This window comes from Dysidea avara, chromosome 9, assembly GCF_963678975.1.
Source record: "Dysidea avara chromosome 9, odDysAvar1.4, whole genome shotgun sequence".
Lineage (NCBI taxonomy): Eukaryota > Metazoa > Porifera > Demospongiae > Dictyoceratida > Dysideidae > Dysidea > Dysidea avara.
In genome coordinates, this window is record NC_089280.1 from 21,843,745 (window position 1) to 21,863,938 (window position 20,194).

Here is a 20,194-nt window from a genome sequence, read left to right on the forward strand (position 1 = left end):
TCCATCATGTAGTATAGAGCAGGGGCGGATCCAGGAGCTGGCAAGGGGAGGGGCACAAACAGGCTAAGTTGCCTAGGTAGTTGGGGAGAGCTTCAGTGTCAGTTGCTGCATTTTTGAAGCAGCAAATAATCACCTCTTAGTAGTGTCTCACTGTTGAGTCTTACTATTTTGGCATTTGCAGATGGTTGTGAAGTATTTTAAAACTGTTGAGGCACTGAATGCCAGCAACACGATGATTATTTTAGAGGCGCTTAGTATCAGGGCCGCCCACAGGGGGGGGGGGGGGGGGCAACTGGGGCATTTTCCCCGGGCCCCAGCCCGAAAGCCCCAGGAGGCCCCCCTGAATACCTGTTTAAAAGATCGATATACTCTAATAGAGCAGTCACAGTATTCTTCAGAGGAGCAGTGCAGCAAGCCTTATAGATAAGGAGATATGGTTGGTGATAGGCCTTTTTTTTTTTTTTTTTTTTTTTTTGGTCTTCAACTTAAAGCTTGGGTGAAGTTGTGATTCAGAATGGAAACCTCCTTGCCTCTGGGGCCCCACTTTAACTCTTTGCCCTGGGCCCCTTAATTTCTCTGGGCGGCCCTGCTTAGTAGCTATACACGAAGATGCTGGATGACAATATTTTACAGTTAGTTTTACTTTGGTTTGCTTTGGTTTCAGGTGAATTTGTAATTAATGCTAGTAAAATGTGTATATTTTCATGAGTTTTATAAACTAATCTTGGCCTGACATGAAGTTTAGTATTTTAATCAGAAGTATATGGCTATGACTGGCTCCTGCACAAGGTGGGGGGGGAATTTGCCCCAAATGCCCCATCCTGGATCCGCCATTGTAGAGACTGTATCTCTACCACAACTACTACAGAGTAGTACTGAACAACACTAGCAGTGGTCAAGTGTGGAACAAACTATCTGACATGCCTTACGTCTCACCACATCATCACTTTTGCTAACATAATGTGTACTAGTTGATCCTCTTATAAACAAAATCTTATTCTCCCTAATATGGACTGATATTCCCAGGTTGTATGGATAGTCAATACTACCAACACAGTCCCAGCATCTGGTGTTGGGATTGTACAGTGCAACAAATTGATGTACTGCCTTCTCTTCAGCTGGATGTTCAACCAGACTGATTGCACTGAAGGCAATCAAGTGACCTTGATGGACCATTGTGACTCTAACAATTACACCTTAGTAATTAATTATTTTGTAGCTATGTGTCTTAACTGTTTGTATAATATAGCTGAGTCAAAAATATACCATGTACCAGCACCAGTGTATGTAACAGTTGTGACAACACAGTATAATGCAGAGAATGGTGAATGATTAGAAATATTTATAATTTTGTAGGTGCTATACAGATTTCATGACTTTTAAATTGGTTGTATAGTTATACTTTGCCTTCTTCAGTGTAAAAGGCTTCCATATATGGCTACTGAATTGATCAGATCAAAGTTAAACAGTCTGTTTATGACCATGCAGCATCTGCTAGTAACTCGAGTCTACAAAAGAACCTGCTGTCGGTCATGCAAAACAACTAGATAAATTTGCTCATGCATAGAATTAACTTTTATTCAGCCCATATAATTAACAACAAACCAGCGTAACTAAACACATAAATTAGGAAATGATCTCCTCTATCTAAGTGATGATGTCAATCCCTACTAGCTTGTAAAATTCTTAATATTTCCTTATATGGGCTTTACCACTCAAGGAATCAGATGTTTTATTCTCTTTGATTTGCAACAACTAACTCCTCAATTTCTTGCACAACTGTTTCGTGTTGGTGGTACTGAAAACTTAGTGTAAATCTTTGTATTAGGTCTACTTTGCTCACGACATCACTTCAGTTGTCTCTCTCCCCTTGTACCATAGTGTACTTTGTTATTGTTATTAGTGCTTTACAGTCACCAGCACTGAGGGTCTGACAGCAACATGTGCTGCAGCCTTAGGATTACCTAACCTAATTTAAAGGACTTAGACTACTGAAACAATAATAGCTTATCATAATGTAGACCTAGGCCTGAGTCAAATATGTTCCAAATTTTGCCCAAAATGCTTTCCAAAATTTTCACCTATTATGCTGTTCAGTGTTCCTATTATGCTGCTAGGTTTACAACATTTCTTACAATTATCTTGGAACATTTTAATCAGTGAATGCTTTATTGGAGTATTTTACTACAAAGTGACTGTTCTATTAGAGAGTATCTAAGGAGCTATGTACAATGCATTTGAGGAATTTATTGCAGTTTCCACTGACTGCTCTATTAGGACTATTTTAATGGATTGATGATGAATTAAGCTAATATGCTAGCATTATGCTGGCATAGCACTCCAGCCTATTATGCTTTTTATTATGCATATTTGACGCAGGCCTATTATAAAAATACCAAAAACAATATTAGTACCTACATAGACTCCTGCTCCCTATATATATATATATATATATTACCCTACAACTGTATCTATTTCATCACTTCCTGCAGTAAAGCAAATTATCAGTTATTTATTGTAAGTATAGAGAAAATGTTGGTGTTTTGAATCAGGTAGAGAGATACACGTACAGTAAGAGAATTATGTTATATAGCTGACACTGATGAAAGATCAAGACACATACCTTACTATAGCATTAAAAGTGCACTAAAAAGTTCAGAATATAATACAAGTATGCTTCAATGTGTGCAGCATCTAGCTACAGCAAGAGGAATGCATGAACTCAAATAGTAATGCAGATGGACAGACAGCTTTATATATTACACATAATAGATTTATATGGAACAAGAAAACTACAGATAAACAGGATAAATATTGTTTATTTGTGCTGCAGTAGATAATAACTACACACAAGACAGTGTATACACTTATAGACATCAAACATGTTGTGCAATAGAAGCACATTCAGTGCTCAAGAATTGTTATATTATTGGCAAGCTGTATAGCTATGAATACTGCCATCATCAATAAGAGAAACATACAACTGCAAATACTGGACATATGTGACATACGCACAAAATATACACAGTATACTGACATGACAAAAAACTACAATAATGCAAAATTAACACAAAACAAAAATAATAATTAATTAAATGCTCCATTCAGGACAATCATGTGCTACAATGTCTGGGATCCATTGCAATGAATTGATGATAGCTTTTGGACAGCTTTGCTCAAGATAGACATAGCTTAGTAGCTACGAGTAGCTGTAAACTGTTGGATTATATATAGCTACATAGTTCCAGAAATTTACTGTTGGGGAAGTTTAGAAATTTTACTGACTAGTTTCCAACTCCATGCAAAGTAGAATGGAAGCTGGTTTACCTATGTGAGGTCATAGCCACGGTTAAAACTAACTGACACAGTGACACAAGGTTTCACTGTGTGGTATGTAACTTTCACTCTGTGGCATACAATATCTAACTTGTAGAAGTACAACAGGGCAGCCACTCAAAGTATGAGCAAATGGAAATTTACAAAGTCAACACATAGAATTCATCAACGGTGTAAATCATAGAAGTCAGAAGAGAGTATTGGAGGAGGCATGCAACAGAGAGCAATATATAGTTCAAAATAACCATGTCATAAAACTGTATGTATAGCAAGAGAACGGCAACTGATATTGATAGTCACAAGCACAATGGATACTGATATTACAGCATGGAGTACAGGAATAAGGGTATGACAATTGACTGATAAAAGCACATCCTTCATCTACACATGACAATAACTGTAATCCCATATTGAAAACACCACACAATAGCTATATATTTGTTGGAATTTAAGCCACACCATGGCCATGGCTTAGTTTTTGTACAATCCTTACACCAGACACTGGGACTATGTTGGCAGAATTTGACTATCCATACAACCTGTAGAATATCTTATCCTATTGAAAGCTTTCCTTGCAAATATATAATACTAGTATATGCATGTCATGTCTCTTGTTTCAATACATTTTCATCTCATGGATCTCTATTTTAAATTTATTACATCTGCAGGTGTAGGAAACCTCCCTACTCCACTATTTTTATGATTCCCTAAATGAATCTAAAACAGCTAATTTTTTCTTGTACAGCTAGTGAATGTGCACTTAACAGCTAGTGAATGTACAATTAACAACTATATTTGTGTGATGTGACTACAGTTATCAGAGCTGTACAGTAGTCACTATACTGAACATCATCATTATCATAGTCCAGTAAATAGTGGATACTCCACCAAGTACATCAGCCTGTGTAGTATATGATCAAACATGTTTTACAAATAGATAATGTTTGCTTACCCCACCACCTGCAGTTGCACCTACAAAAACATTATCTTTAAATGTCATAGCAGTAGCTGTTCCACTCACGTTGTGTACAAGTTCGTACTCCAAACACATCCTCATTTGCCACCATTGAACTGCCACAACTGGTGACACATGGACCAGAAAAAACTTGAACATTTGTAGTGTCACGATAACGAGTTGTATCTTCACAAGCAAAGCACTCTGAGTTCATTGTACCATTACACAAGGAACATCCAGAAGGACAAGCTGTTTAACATGCCACACATTACAAAGTACACATGGCTATAGTTGTTATTTTACTAGAACAACTTCCTCCAGGGTTAAGATAGGTGCTGCCATTACAAGGGTTGTCATCTGAAACACAAGAAGTTGAAGCATTTCCATTGAGTCTCCTCCCAGTAGGACAAGTAAGACAGAAGGCTGGGTTGTGTGCGGCACTACAGCTAGCACAGCTAGGATCACACACTGTCAAAATAACAAAGATAATGGGAGTAAACTTCAGAGGATGATTAGCTCACAAGGTGGAGGAAGAGAACTACCCACTGACAACATATCAACTATGCCTCTTGCACAAGCATATTTGACAGGTGGACATTGTTGTAGTCCATTATTCACTGTTCCTCCTGGATAACACCATTCAGTTTGACCTTAAGAAAAACAAACAAAAACAAATAGTGGTAATATCCCATCATGTGGTATCCACATACCATTAATAGTTAGTGTAAATGCCATTAAATCAGATCCTTCTACTTGTACACAACGATGTACAACACAGTTAGCAATAACAGAAGAATCTTGATCACTATTCTCCACACATATTGATTGGGGACCTACTGTATTGGTGCACGGTTGTCCAGGAAGTACAACAGGACAGAAGTCAAATAGACTTGGTTTAGTACAATATCCCTGTAAACACAATAAATACACAAACATACATTCAAGGTATTAAAGACCATATCCTTTTCAGCTTATAAACATGTTGATATACAAATGAACACATGTTAGTAGGTACTGGGTGATGCATTCTCAAGTATTCTTCACTATAAGACCAACAAAAATCCACTAACTATTTCCAGTAGGATTGTAACTGGCTATAGTATAAGTTCTTATCGTGTTTCAAGTTACTATGATAGATACGACATGAAACTAAATCAAAATCTAGTTGTACATGGACCAAGCATTGACACTTTTGGTACATAGTACTTATATACTAAAATTAGTTTGTTTGATTGCATTATGATGCAATATAATAGACTAACCACAATACACTAAAATGTATTATATCTACTAAACAAAACAAATCTAACTAAATCACATGCACCAACCTATCCCACTAATAACAAGGATTGATATTAACCAAAGTGTATTTTACCATTTCAGTGGACCCTTAACATGAACTGATGTGCTGTGTGTTGTATTAGAATGTTTGTGTGTTATATTACAGTACAGTAGACCTTCAGCTATCCGAACTCCAATGTATCTCAGGCAATGATAAAAGTTAAATTGTTCAGATAACTGAAGATACAGAGCTCTGTTGACATACTCTAATAGAACATAAAACTGTACTCAAAAATACTCTAATGGAACAGTCATTTCCGATTTCGAGGTATGGATAACTGAGGGTTTACATATTGCATGTGTATCAGTGATATCGGTCAGATTTAAGAAGTTACTGGTTGGATTTTAGAGGTACTGGTCTCTTTGAACCACTGCCGACCAGTGAGGACAGAACCCTCACCAATGTAAATTCTATAACCTTCTATGTGCATTCTGTGCGTTCTAATAGAATTCCTCAAAAAAAATGTGTGTTCTATCAGAGTAATACAACAATATTACCAAAAAACCAAATAAAAAAATGCAATTATAATTTCTGTCTTCAATGATCACTATTGTGTCTGTAGATAAGGGGGTAAAAATAGCCCCATACGCTGGTTTTGTGACCATATAGAGTACAAAAGATATAAAAACAGCCAAGTTGTAAAAAGAGTGCGGCTTTCAAAGCCTGGGTGAAAAATTTGTGAAATCAATCCAAGAAATAGCTGCAATGGTGTCAATGAAATAAAAATATCTTGAGTGAAAAAGTTGTGAAATCAATCATGGCAGCCAAGAAATGGCTGCCAGTGTGTTGATTTCACAACCTCTTTCACCCAGGCTTTTAAAAGCCGCACCCTTTTTTCATAGCTTGGCTATTTTGTGCTGATAAAATTGGTGTTTAGAAAACAAAGCACCTTGCTGAAAGGAATGGGTGGCTGCTTATCCCTTCTCAGTCATGCTACATGCACACAAAACTATATATCAGTTGAATCGCCACACATAACAGGGTTTTGTTGACCCATACCCCATCCCTGCATACAGAACCTCTAATGGCTGCAAAAGAGATAACTACCATAATTCGCAGTCTTTTTACTGTACAATAAATTTTCATATGCAACAATTACACAAAAATTTCTTACACAGATTTTTTTTGCAAAAGATGGAGATATTGTAATAGGGTAGTTATCCACGTAACAATCATACAAAAATATTTTTACACAAAATTTATTTTTGCACGAATATAAAGCAAATTACAGTATACAACTGTACAGGTGCACTGAGCTGAGTTCAATAGTATACAGAAGTACACATGTTCAAGTGACTAAGATACATACATTCATAATTTTGGATTTCTGTTACATTGGCCACAAAATTTCTTACATATAGCCAGTTTGTGTTCACCTGAGTCCCAGCCAAAAACAGTAGATCACTAATATCAAAGAGGTGAACATGGGTTCATTCCCAATGGTTGTGTACTAGAACAATCATAAACATGTTTGTGTACCTGAATCATGCAAACTAAATGTATGGGATACTTGTTCTTGCTCCTATCATAGCGCTTTTTTGAGAAACAGTTCAGGTGTTTAACAGGCTTCACATCATGCAATAAGAGTTATGAACAAGAAACTAGGGCTCAGGTGAACATGAACCGACTATAGAACACAATAACATTACCTTGGACTAATGAAAGATAGCATTAAAATTAAACAAGTTTCGATAAAAGCTTGCCATAACATGACTTCTGAAGAGTTATATAATAAGATGAAACATAATTGTCACTGGTATCAGTATTACACAGGGAATAGGCTCAAGGATAACGTGTGTGGGTGGGATTTCTTAGCAGGAAGTTTGACAATAGGTACTGTTCACTAACAGACAGATTATGCTACTGATTATACACAAGTCCACCTCACAAACTATCATAAATTTTCATATGACACATTGTCAACTACACTCAGTAAAAATAACACATGGTAGGCACATGTACTTACAGCTGACTGGTAGTCATAAGCACATTGGAGACTGCTATCACAACATGGAGTACAGGAATAAGGGTATGATGTACTGTTACAATTGACTGTTAGAAAACCACATCCTTCATCTGTAATATGACCATAGTCCCATACTGGACATACCACACTGTTACACTACTCACTAGCACCCCATAACAGTTTCTCTTGGGATAATCCAGCATCATAGTCCACTGTATACCAGCCACTGTCTTCAAACACACTGAGAGTTTGTCTACTGATTACTGTAATACTGAAATGTGAAACAGAGGGTAATACGGTGACACATATATGTATAAATCATTTCTTACGAAGCAAGCTGGTCATAAATTATTCCATTCATAACTTCTGGGAAGAAAACACGAGACTCCCAATGAGTACTGTAAATAGAGGTACTAGATAAAGATAAGAAATTGCTACAACTACTAACCCTTGTGTAGCTTCTGCTCCTTCATTTTCTAACAGTGCACCTTTTAATGTAGGGCAATTGTAGTAATCTCTAGCAGCTTGTACAACCTAATACTCTAATGTAATGAGATGCGTTACATTGTACAACAGCTGCACCTTGGGCGTAGTGAGGGTATACGTGTTCCTTCTAAGTATGCGCTGACGCTGCAGTGCATTGTTATGATCGGGAAACCTAAAGACAATAATTATATATGGCACAAGAGACCAACACTTGTCTGAAGTTCTATATACACACTAATTTACCTTTCAAACAGAAATGGTAGAAAGACCAAGGCATGCATAGCCTCATGAATGGAAAGGACGTTGAAGAACTCATTGCTGAATTGATCAAATGCCTGTAGTTACATGATATAACCTTCATTCAAATAATTATTGTGACTTACATCTGGACAAAAGTTGACATAACCGATGTAAGGTCTATTGTCCATTGCAGGTGCAACATAACATGGGCCAGCATATGCAGCAAGTCCACTTTGACAAGAAACTGTTACAATTGAAGAAAAATCATACAATTTTTTCTAACAATAATCACGATTTTGTCAAGGGTATTGTTAGTCTGGTGCTGCCCGCCCCTTCGCAAAATGTAAGGGTCTGGTGCAATACAAATACCAAATCATTTTAAAAGGAATTCAATTAGACGGCACATGTAACTGCTTATGATCCCCTTCAATCCGAACAAAAGTATTGCGTTGCCAAGACAAATTCTATGTGAACGTTATTGGCATGCATTAGTTGGCTACTGCCGAATCTGGGCGGTAGAAATGATTTAGTATCTGTATTTCACCAGACCCTTACTTTTTGTGAAAGGTCAGGCGGTGCCAGACTAGGCTTTTTGTATGAGATGTCATTTTTAACATGTTAGCTATGTGGATTATTTAAATATGTTCCTTTTGAAATAAAAAATTTATTATGAAACTACAATGAAATTTATTACACATTAACTTAGTTATCTATGACACAAATGTTCATCAACTTCTGTGTTTTGAATATAGTTATCCACAATTTTATTTATTGAATGGAAAATGACCACTCGATAACTGAATTACACTACTCAGAAATGTTTTTTTTTCAGTCACATCTACAGCAGACATATACCGTATGACAACAAATATTGGTGAAACGAATATTTGGGGATTTGCTATAAAATTGCAGTCGGTGAAATTTTAATTTGGCGAAATGCTCTCACTGAAAAATTGGCAAATGGCATAAGTACGACGCAGTACTGACTCGCTTTAAATAATATTCGGGTCCTGCTTCCACAGACGCTATTGTACTCAAGTATTGTGGCCACACTCACTTTCAGGATTATTTGCTGTCTGTAGATATACTCGCCCATTTATCAATGGCTGCGCATGAATTCATGTCTGCTGCCGTCTGAAAGCTTATGTGGAGCCACGCCCACTAATCGAGTACGAGTTCTAGGCTAGTCAGTAAGCCCATAGATTATATATAATCTATGGTAAGCCACACCCATTTGCATGCGTGGAACCACACTAATTTATCAGTTTCAGCAGTATCCATGAAGGTTTGTTGAAAACCTATTATACTTCAACAACTGCTTGACCTAAGGTTTGAAAATAATATTGACGAAATTTAAATTTGGTGGTTTAGTGACGAATCGCCAATTCGCCAAATTTAGTTCACCACCAAATTTAATTGATATACGGTATATGGCTTTCAAAAAGATGTACATGTAACTTTTAAACAGGTGAAGCATACATAACTTTTCTGCTAGAGTAATGTGACTGCTTTATTAGAATATTTCACTGCTCTATTAGAACCCATTCTCTTTATTACCACACATAGTGATGACCCCCATGTCATGAATGCATGGGCCACAGTGCATATAGCTAACACAGACATGTAACATATTAGTGTTTAACATTCATCTGTGAATTGTGGTAATACTAGTAAATTCAGTGGTATAAACAGCCAACCTGCCTTAAAGGACTAAGACCCTGCATGTGAGATAGCAATAGTTACCCCTTAAAAGTAAACTTAGCCTGCAAAAATCCTCAGCATAAATCATTTATGCCCATCTAAATTTAGTTTCACAATAGGACGGGATATCAGATGAACATATGCAATATAATATACGCCATATGTACATATTGCAAGAGGTATGGCATCATTTACCATCATTAACAGCAGTGATGTAGTAGAGATAATCTGCATCTACTCCAGCTCCACTAGGACCATGAGCTTGAGGAATCACAGCATGAGGACCACAAGTTCCAGTTGATGGTGCACGAATGTTCTCTCCAAATGGCTCAACAGATAATGTTCTCCGGAAATAGCTCAGAGCATTCATCACTGGCCCATCACTAGCTTGTAATCTGGTAAGTAGTCCAGCTGATATGGTTGAAGTGACAAAATAAGGAGAAATGCGGATTGGTTGAGGTGCTTGTCTTTTTGCTCTTCCAGTCCCTCCAATGTTACCAGGAAGGATTGGGTAGTTTACCTATAGAGGAAGGAATAACACACACATCAGATACTCTAATACAGCAGTCAAAATATCCATTACAACTGGTCCACAGGCTTGTTACAGTTGCTACAGTTGACTTCACAGATGGTCCCTACTACTATTGTTGGCCTCATCTGCTCTACTAGGTTTTATGATGCTCATACAGACTGTAGTTTGATTTGTGAACTTCAGATAACAAAAACTTGAACTGCAAGCTGCTATATGTCACTTTATTGTATTGCCTGTTTTCAATATAAGAGTCCATTCTCAATAAGCAACAAAGTTATGCAATTAAGTTTATGACTTCTGTGGGGTACTTTATTTTAATGACGAAGCTATGTTTTCCAATGGCTCCAATGCATTTTAGCCTTCTCTCTTTCTACTGATCTTACTAGGGAATAACGCATAGTATTGGTAACTGCTATGAAGCTTTATAAACTTTAAAGAGTGCTTTTCAAGACAATCTATATTGGTAGACAACACCATGAAGTAAGTATGTCATTTATATGCAGCAGTATCAACAACTGTTCACATATGACATAATTTGTGCCAGAAAGAAGGGGAGGACAAAGGCTAGACCCAGAGAAGCACTCTACCTAATATATTACTCTCTTTATTGCATTGTTTTATTTGGTATTTCACATGACCCTCAATAGTTGCAATACAAAACTGAAAAATGCTGGGGTTTACTGGGGTTCATTAGGTATTCAAAAACATGCTTCACGTAAGCTTCAAGACAATGTACTTTGTTTTGTAAAAAGCACTTGAATTCTGGGTGAAATATTAATAAGTTGTGGTTTGATGCATACAACTTCACCAGACTTGACACGTACATACTCTATAAATGGAACAATAATGATTTACTGTATTACACTGAGATCGGCACATTACCCTCCTGAGTTTTGCATAATTTGTTCTAGTGGTGCTTAAAGCATCCTCTGGGCTAGACCACTACCAGAAACAATAATACAACAAAACATCAATTACCAGGGGCGGATCTAGGACTTATAAAAGGGGGGGCTAACTCAAGGTACTAATCTCTTGGGTAGAGGTGTGCGAAGCACACTTCCCAGCATGCGAAGCATACTGCAACTAGGGGGGTCTGGGAGCATGCCCCCCCAGGAAAATTTTGAAAAATAGATACTAAAATACTGCAATTTGGAGACATTTCCACATAAAATTCATAGGCCTGTAGATATTTTATATACTGTCTTTAGATTATAGGTATAGCTCTCTGAAGCATTTTGCTAGTGGAAAAGTTTGGGTAGGTACAGACAACCAAGTACATGATGCACCCTCTCACATTTGCACAACACTGAATAGGTGCATGTTAGAATAATAATGTTGAAAGTGGAAAATTTTGAAATTTGAACAATACAAGATTGAATCTGAGAGCAATTTCAATGGAAATTGTGTACCTGAATTAAGTATTGCCATATATATCAACTACACAAGTAGATGAACAAGCCTTTTAAACAGACCAATGTGCTTCATTGTATGTACAGGTGCAGGCAAATTTAGAAAAATTCTATAACAGAACTTGCTACATGTTTCCAGTGAATGTTCTATTAGAGTAGTTAGCTAGCTGACTGCTCTATTAGAGTATCTCGATCTTGTACACCTCCAATGCTGATCCGGGTCCTTGTTACATAAACTTTAGCATAAATCCACTGATAATACCTTGGAAAGACGTTTATAAGGTGGTTTTATGAGTATTTGTATTATTAGTGATCATATAATTATGCTAAGACAAAATTTCATTATAATACTCAGCATATTGATCAAGTACAGTGGAACCTCTTTTAATGGACCCTCCCTGTAAAGGACACTGTACATTTAACCTCCTTATAAAGGACAGTTACTGAGGTCCCTATAGACCTTTACCAATACAATTTTACCTCTGAAAGAGGACAACCTCCTTATAATAGTAAAATTTCACCAAAATTGGTTGGTCCCAAAGTGTCCGTTAAATAGAGGTTCCACTGTAAAGCCTAAATATGAAGGGGGGGGGGGGCTTCAGCCCCCAAAGCCCCCCCCCCCCCCCCCCCTGGATCCGCCCCTGATTACAGTCCTGAAACTGTAAGACTTGATGATTAAATTAATGGAAACACCACTATCAGCACTATCATATGTGAAAACTTAGTTGGCAAAGCAATGCAGCGCATGTAATAGCTACAACACCAGAAATTATTTCACTACAAAGTGCCTACCTCACAAAAGAGCTCTCATATAGCCTGTTTTAACTGATAACACAACTGGCACACAAGTGATGTCATAATTAACAGGTCATCAATATTGCTGCATATTAACTTCATGCACTATCCAACAAGAATCAATTAATAGAATGGTTCTAGAAGCTTCTGAAAATCCGTATCATAATAATTATTGCTATACCAAAGTATAGAGATCAACAGCTAATCAAAAGTGATGTCAAAATACATTGGAGCCCAGTAGCATAGTTACCATTGAGGCAACCGAGGCAGCTGCCTCGTTAAAAACTCAACAACAGGTTGAGCAGGCCTGAGTCTTGGAACCCCGCTCAAATGTTACTAGACAGCATTACTGCACCCCAATAGCTGAAAAGTAGTCCAGCACCATGCAAGGCACCATGTCACCATAAGCTCCAGCCCTGCTTAGCAGTACAACCATAGATTCTATTTTGTGTGGCTTGAATTTGTAAAGATTGAGATACTCTAATAGAGCAGTCATCAAAAAATTATACTCTAATAGAGCATTCAATACAGATTATAGCTACTGTTCTCATTACACTACTCAATCATTTACATTTATGTTAATTGTCTTTACATTACTTTTCAAAAGTTCCAATGAGTCAATTGTATGGCATTACATTGAGCTAATTGATCATGCATATCATGCATTAGCAGTTACAATCCAAAAAACAACCCACTCTACATGCCATTCAAAACATATATTTCAAAATAATTATTTTCCTTGAGGGAGCATTCCCCCAGACTTCCTAGCTTGACATGCTTAGCACATGCAGTTGAGCATCACATGAAAGAGATAATTATCTCTGACTTAAACATCACATCAGATTAATAAAAAATAGTGTGCATGACTATGACCTCTGTTGCAGTCCATGAATGGTCTGACTGCTAAAATATCTCCAGAGTAAGTTGTGTGGCATGTAATTAAACCATAGTCTAATAATTGAACCATGGTATATTGCAGAGACAATTATAATTTTTTTCAAATCCCAGTGAAAATGTCAGACAACCTAAAGCATTACCTGACATTGATATACTACTGTTTTACACAGTTCACCATAATAGGGAAATCCTTACAATACATTGATAGAATATAGTGACTCAACCTATAATAATAATACAATCATTGTTGTCAAATTGTGTTTGCTATTATTGACAATGCTTCACTATAAAAACTCCACAACTTCCTTTTATTTTGATCTGACATTTTGTCAGGCAGGTTCCATTATGGTCGGCCATGCATGATATTTGCCTGACAAATGGCCTATGTCAGGCAGTAATAATTGACTCTGGTATATTGTAGCATTAACTATGCTGTAGCATTACTTATGACATGTAAAAAGACACTCAGAGTCTTCTGAAACAGTTTCCTCCATCCAACCAGGTAGTCAACCTACAAATGCTGTACCACACATGCTTGAAAGTATTTGTGAATCAGTTGTCAGAAGCAGACCCTCTCAATTTGGTCAATGTATAAACTTTGCCTCAGTAAAAAATTTTTCCTGGCTACGCCACTGGAGCCTATGGAAAACAGGCTTTCGTGGTTAATTTATAGACACCCCAGTAAAGCCATACAAGAAGCCAAAAAGTACACTACAGCCTTATAACTGATCCTCGTTGAATAACCATCAAGTCTTAAGGTGGCGGTTACCTGGAAGTCGTGGTTTTGAAGCCATTGCAAACGAAGCCATATGCCCTGCCACAAAAATTCATTTATTGCGTCATGTGATTAGTGTTTACATAATAATTAAAATGGCAGCTGCACGTACTAAGGCCCATTGCCTTGTAACAAGAAGAAACTTGTTACTATTGTGCGAGTATTATTAAAGAAGACATTCACTAAAGTAAGTAGAGTAGTTTAGAAGCTTTGTTCACGGGGATACGGGTGGTTCGCGCAAAACTTAGGCAGCATACGTCATATGTGGTTTTGTATGGTATGCTAAAGTGTTAGTACAACTTTCTGCGTCAGTTTTTTCTTGTATACTAGTGAGGGAGACCTCTGTATTAGCGTAAAATAAGCGATTGGTTATTGTAGCAGGGCCGCATGTCGAGAAAAAAAGAATTTTGTACTGCCTGTCGATGTTACAGCAAGTTTTAGGTCCCTTCGCGGTAGCCAAAAGGGTTTCAAAATCCCATAGCTGTGTTTCAGCCTGGCATAGGCTGAAGTTGTGTTGATTGCGCCCTACTTATGCTGCTAAAGAATAGATTACACGTTTTACTTTGCCATAATGTGCAACAAGCTTTGCATAAACTGACGCCAAAAACATTTTTGCATGCTCTTACAATCGGCTTTATAGCATTATAGTTCAGCATCTGATGGACGTACAAATCATCATGTAGGTAGAGGAAGAGCTGGTCTACGATGTAACGGTGTTTGCTTTCGCGTAGCTCTACAAATGTGTTTACAACTGAATTTTTAAAATATTCTTCAAACTGGAAATTGTGAGATAACCGCCACCTTAAAGTGCAATTGTTGCAATTGATGTTTTCCTTGTACGTGTTACTTATTGCTAGCCTTTGTCTTCTGAGAAGATTACACACACAAATGATGTCATATGTGAGTGATTATTTATACTACTGCAAATCAATGGGTATGAACTAGAAATACAGACTGTTTTAAAGGGCAGTCTGAAAGCTTTATAATACAGCGAGAGTGCCATGAAGGCTAGAACCATTGGAAAACATAGCTTTGTGGCTAAAAGAAGGCACCCCACAGAAGCCATACCCTTAATTGCACACCTTGGTTGAATGGACTGATTCACCTGCCATAAATAGCTCACAATTGGAGAAGCATTCATGACTTGTCAAAAAAATTTATACTATATCTTGATCTTGTGAAGTGAAAGGACTGAGAATCCAAAGTACATGCATGCAAAATTTCAGCTCACATAACCACCTCTTCCATACCAGCAATCCCTAATTATTATGGAAATGTCTCTACACGTAATATAGTTAAAGACATCACGTAACAAAATACAGTGATGCATGAATAAAGAAAATTTTAGAGCAATCTCGAAATATTATGCATGTGGGTAGTGACGATAAACTATGAATTAATTTTGCTGGCCTAACCAATAGAACCATGCATATTACCCCCTCTGACATTCCAGAGACAAATGAAGAATTAGCAAAACAGGTCAGTTTGTAACAAAAGTAACTAGTTGAGTCCCTAATCAACGTAATTTCAAAGAAATGTGAATAAGCTTTGTTGATAGGATAGCTACAAAAGTTTGACCTAAAAAATTCAACAGGTGTTACAGTTATTACTAAATGAGTAGACAGCTAATTAACTGACCATTACATCACAGCTATTACACTAACACTACCTTTTAATTAAATAAGCTGGGTGGGCCAGCACATCACTGTGCTTGCTGCTTACTTCCTTCATTTCCTGTTCATTAAGGCCTCAAGCACGCCTCAAGGGTATAAAGTCATGGTAGATGTTTCATAGTATATACCAGTTCTATAGAATTTGACCTTTCTTATAAGGACCAAGTCAACCCGAAACAAACCTTGTATACTCAATGGCTTGCTAACTATGCAGCCCAACCATTTTCATGCAGCCAATGATGAACGTTCAAAGTTTGAACATTCATGAAGGTTCACTGATTATATAACAGCTTGTGAATTTATGAGTTGTTCATGAACAGAACAATCATACACCATTCACACCCTATGATATGGTATGTGCATCCGGGTATGTCTTGCTTTGCAAAAATGCGTCTCTCACTTCATGATGGTTACTATGACAAATATTAATTAACAAAACTTACTATGGCTTCCTTGTATAGTCTTTTACCTGAGCATACCTACAGTAAGCCTTCATGAGATGTGCCTCACTTTGTGTGACAATCCTGCATACTATTAATCCTAGGCTCTGAATTTCAGATTAAAAAAAACCCTTGAACTGTAAACTGCTATATGTAACCTTACTGATTTATGAGACACTTTTGTGCCATAAATGGTTCACAATATACGTACACTTGGAGGAGCATTCATGACTTGTCAAGAATATAACATCACAAAATTTATACCGTATCTTGATTTGGATCCAAAGTACATGCGAAACTTCAGCCCACACAACCACCTAGTTTTCTATTCTCAGCATATGTACGCTAGCCCTGTTATTCTAGTACGCATAGTTGAATATATCAAGTGATAAAGTACAGTAATGAACAAGAGACCTGTAGATCATATACCATGCACACTGTACTTGCAGTTATGGGATTGTCACATGTACAGTAAGGTGTGATAATAGATGTGTATAAATATACATAGGAGGGATATATGGTATTGAAAAAGCCAAAAGTAACGAAATGAATTCATCATGCACTCACTTAATTATTACTACTTCCATTTTTACAGATAATAATGCTATAAAGGCAGCTGGTTATTGAAGGTGTATGTATATTGGTGACAAGCAAAATAATTGACAGATATCCAAGTCGTTAATCATTGAATGATACAGTCCATTCAAGTTCACCTGAGCCCTTGGTTTTGTTAATAACTCCTGTTACATGGGTCAGGTGCCCAAACGTTCAGTTTATTTAAAAAGTGCTTTGATACAGGCAAGAACAAATGAGTTATGAGGCTTTAAAAATATCCCATACATTTAGTATACACGTAGATGTGTTTAGCAAAGAAGTGTGGTCATAAAAATGCACTGCATGTGCAAATTGCCAGCCATTTTTGTAGGGCAAAAGAAATGTAATGTCGACTGGAACTTATCAACCATGCAATAGGTAGTTTGAGGACCATAACCATTAATAAACTCAGGCATGGTAAAATAAGTTACCTTTCAGACACTAAAGTAAGTTTTTAGGAGTCATACTTTATCAATACTCTGGATTGCTGAAAAAGAATAATGGGGTAACTTTTCTGTATGGATGATTTATGAATGCAAAATTTAAATTACCTCCTACTACAAGGCTTGTATTTTGGGAAGTGATTACTTGATGCAGTATTGCAGTGTGCAGTAGCACTTTGAACTATATTGATTTTCCTGATCTTTTTGCCCTACATAAATCCGGACTGTGTTATGCAAAAATGATGTAATATAGTGCCATGCCTTCTACAGTACAACATGATAACAGGCTTTTTCCAGTACAAAACCCATTGGGAGTGAACACATGTTCACCTCTTTGATATTATTTGAGGTGAATGTGAACTGACTATAATATAGCTGTATCATTCAAGTATGTGATTTTGTTTCCATTTATTTGCGGAATTGTCTCATTTACATATGCGACCTTGATTTGCAAATATTTAGCGTCATCAAAGTTTTGTCATTTAAGGTAGAGCAAAAAATAAAAGTACAATGTTTGTAGAAGACACTGAGGATTCCAAAACTACTTTAAAGTGAGAAAGATACTTATTGCAGTGTTGTAAACAGGACATTTTTTTGTGTAGACGACAGACACAAGTCACACTTTACCCCTTGCAGGGTAAAAACAGATTTAGAGCAATCTTGAAATACCATGCTAGCAGTAACGAGAATTAATTTTGTAGGCCTATTGAACAGAGCCATGCCATGCTTCTGTCTCTAGACATGGCAGAGACAGATTAAGAGCAAGCAAAAGGGGTCAGTCTTTTAGCCAATGTTGACTTCCCCTTATGTGGTAATCAATTAGCACATATAGCTAGCTAATTACAAGTTTTGTTGAAATGTTGAAAGGATAAAACAATTCAACAGATGTCATAGTTATTACTAAATGAGTCGACAGATAATCAACTGACCATTACATCACAGCTATTATACTAACACTACCTTTTTATTAAAATAAGGCCAGCACTGCTGATTACTTTCTTCATCCCCTGCCCAAGCAAGTATCACCCATACCTCAATTAGGGTACATGTGCACATAAGTCTGGCAGAATTTGACCTTTCTTAGATACACACTTGACAGCTTGCCAACCATGCAGCCAATCTCTACATGTGCTAAGTACAGTACATGCAGTGCTTGAACTTAATGCATTTGTGTTTGTACGTACTAGATAGAGATGACAGAATACATTCATATAATTTGCTAAATAATTGCAGACAAAAACCATTCCATCCATGGCAATTGTACAGTGCTATACTTTATCAAGTACTCTTTTGCAATGCGAGAAACATTCTTGGAAATATTAAATTGGTTCATATAAACCTCCCTTATAGTTGATCGCGAAGTTGATTGACATTCTTGCAAGTTTGTTTTTTTTAATTTTGCAAAGCTACTGTACATCATATCAAGAAGTTTGCGGAAATTTGCTACGTTTTTGCTCCAGCCTCACCGATTTGTTCACTATAAAGTGGATAAATTCTATTGTACAGACACTTTATACTCACGTATCTTTTCACTCCAAATACGTATTTCAGATTCGCAAGTAGCATGAGAAAGAGCAACTCATGGTGAACAGAATGATACTAAATGAAGCTCGGTACACAAAAAACCCGCTCGTCATTTTGACAATACAGGAACACAATTGGTTTCAATACATTTCCTATGGGGCATTTTCACTATTCTTATGGATTCGATCATATCTCGTGACATGTTTGGATTTTTCAGGATTCGCTGCTAGATTCTGGTAGCCTATTCTTGAGCGTTTCTAACAAGCCATAGTGAGCACTTCCAGCGTAAAGTATATCTCGTCAAAACGATGCTAAAGTCGGAGGTAAAATATGCGGGCAATTCGGAGCGAGATTAAAGCTGTGTTTTGGCACGGAGTTCGTCGAGTTAGGTTTGACAAGCAACGCACGGCCAATCTTTAACTATAAATAACTTCCCACACTTAATCCAGTGCTTTAAAACTATTTTATTAATGAAACACTGTATGTGTGCAAAAGTTCTAGTACACCAATACATCTGTCATGAACTGGCACTATGGAAGAATAGCCAATCTTTGACGCTCAGTGCAGTAGAGATGTCCCAAAACCTATAAAATGAAAAACCAGCAACAGTAAAGCCTTTAATAAATGAAATATAGCAAGTTGAATCAATTACAGCTGCTTAATTGCTTTGATCTTGATTGGACAAATCACCTAATTAGTCATGTCAGCTGGCCTGAAAGTTCCGTTTTTGAGCAAAACTTCTTCATATGCATACTGAACAGCAATCAGGAGCACTTTGTAGCATGATTGGTCGCAGCTCATGCTAAGGGCTCCTGCACAATTTGTCGCAACCTCCCCCGTATCAAGAGCAACCACGACATAAACATACAGCAAATCTTACTTTCCCAGATCCACACTCTGCGTAGCGACCAAGCCCGTTTATCTGATGAGCGGAGATGAAGCTGATAGTAACTATCAGTAGGAATAATCCGTAACGATAATCCATTGCGGTGAATGCGGTTAACACTGACAACCTGCTTAAATACCACCCGACCATATATCGTGCATTTACCACGTATCGACCTATCAAAATTGTGACGTAATTCG

General features: G+C 37.1%; 1 protein-coding gene across 1 annotated transcript; it reads right to left on the reverse strand.

Annotated features, from left to right (window-relative positions):
- Positions 1-4,048: 4,048 nt before the first annotated feature.
- Positions 4,049-20,177, reverse strand: LOC136265929 (leishmanolysin homolog). The gene is made up of 15 exons (XM_066060881.1): positions 19,989-20,177; positions 10,222-10,546; positions 8,469-8,569; positions 8,329-8,420; positions 8,182-8,257; positions 8,048-8,133; positions 7,929-7,997; positions 7,764-7,870; positions 7,600-7,709; positions 5,002-5,200; positions 4,813-4,941; positions 4,595-4,759; positions 4,358-4,540; positions 4,289-4,308; positions 4,049-4,237 (listed from the first exon to the last, which is right to left on the reverse strand). Exons 1-15 carry the CDS (start codon positions 20,142-20,144, stop codon positions 4,154-4,156), a joined length of 1,902 nt encoding a protein of 633 aa, XP_065916953.1. The 5' UTR covers positions 20,145-20,177; the 3' UTR covers positions 4,049-4,153.
- Between the last annotated feature and the right edge of the window lie 17 nt (positions 20,178-20,194).

Coding starts and splice junctions, on each gene's coding strand:
- LOC136265929 (XM_066060881.1), bottom strand. CDS start 20,144: ATGGTCGGGTGGTATTTAAGCAGGTTGTCAGTGTTAACCGCATTCACC. Junction 8,570..10,221: donor CATCACTGCTGTTAATGATG/GTAAATGATGCC, acceptor CAATTGTAACAG/TTTCTTGTCAAAGTGGACTT. Junction 5,201..7,599: donor CTTATGACTACCAGTCAGCT/GTAAGTACATGT, acceptor TTGTGTTTACAG/GGATATTGTACTAAACCAAG.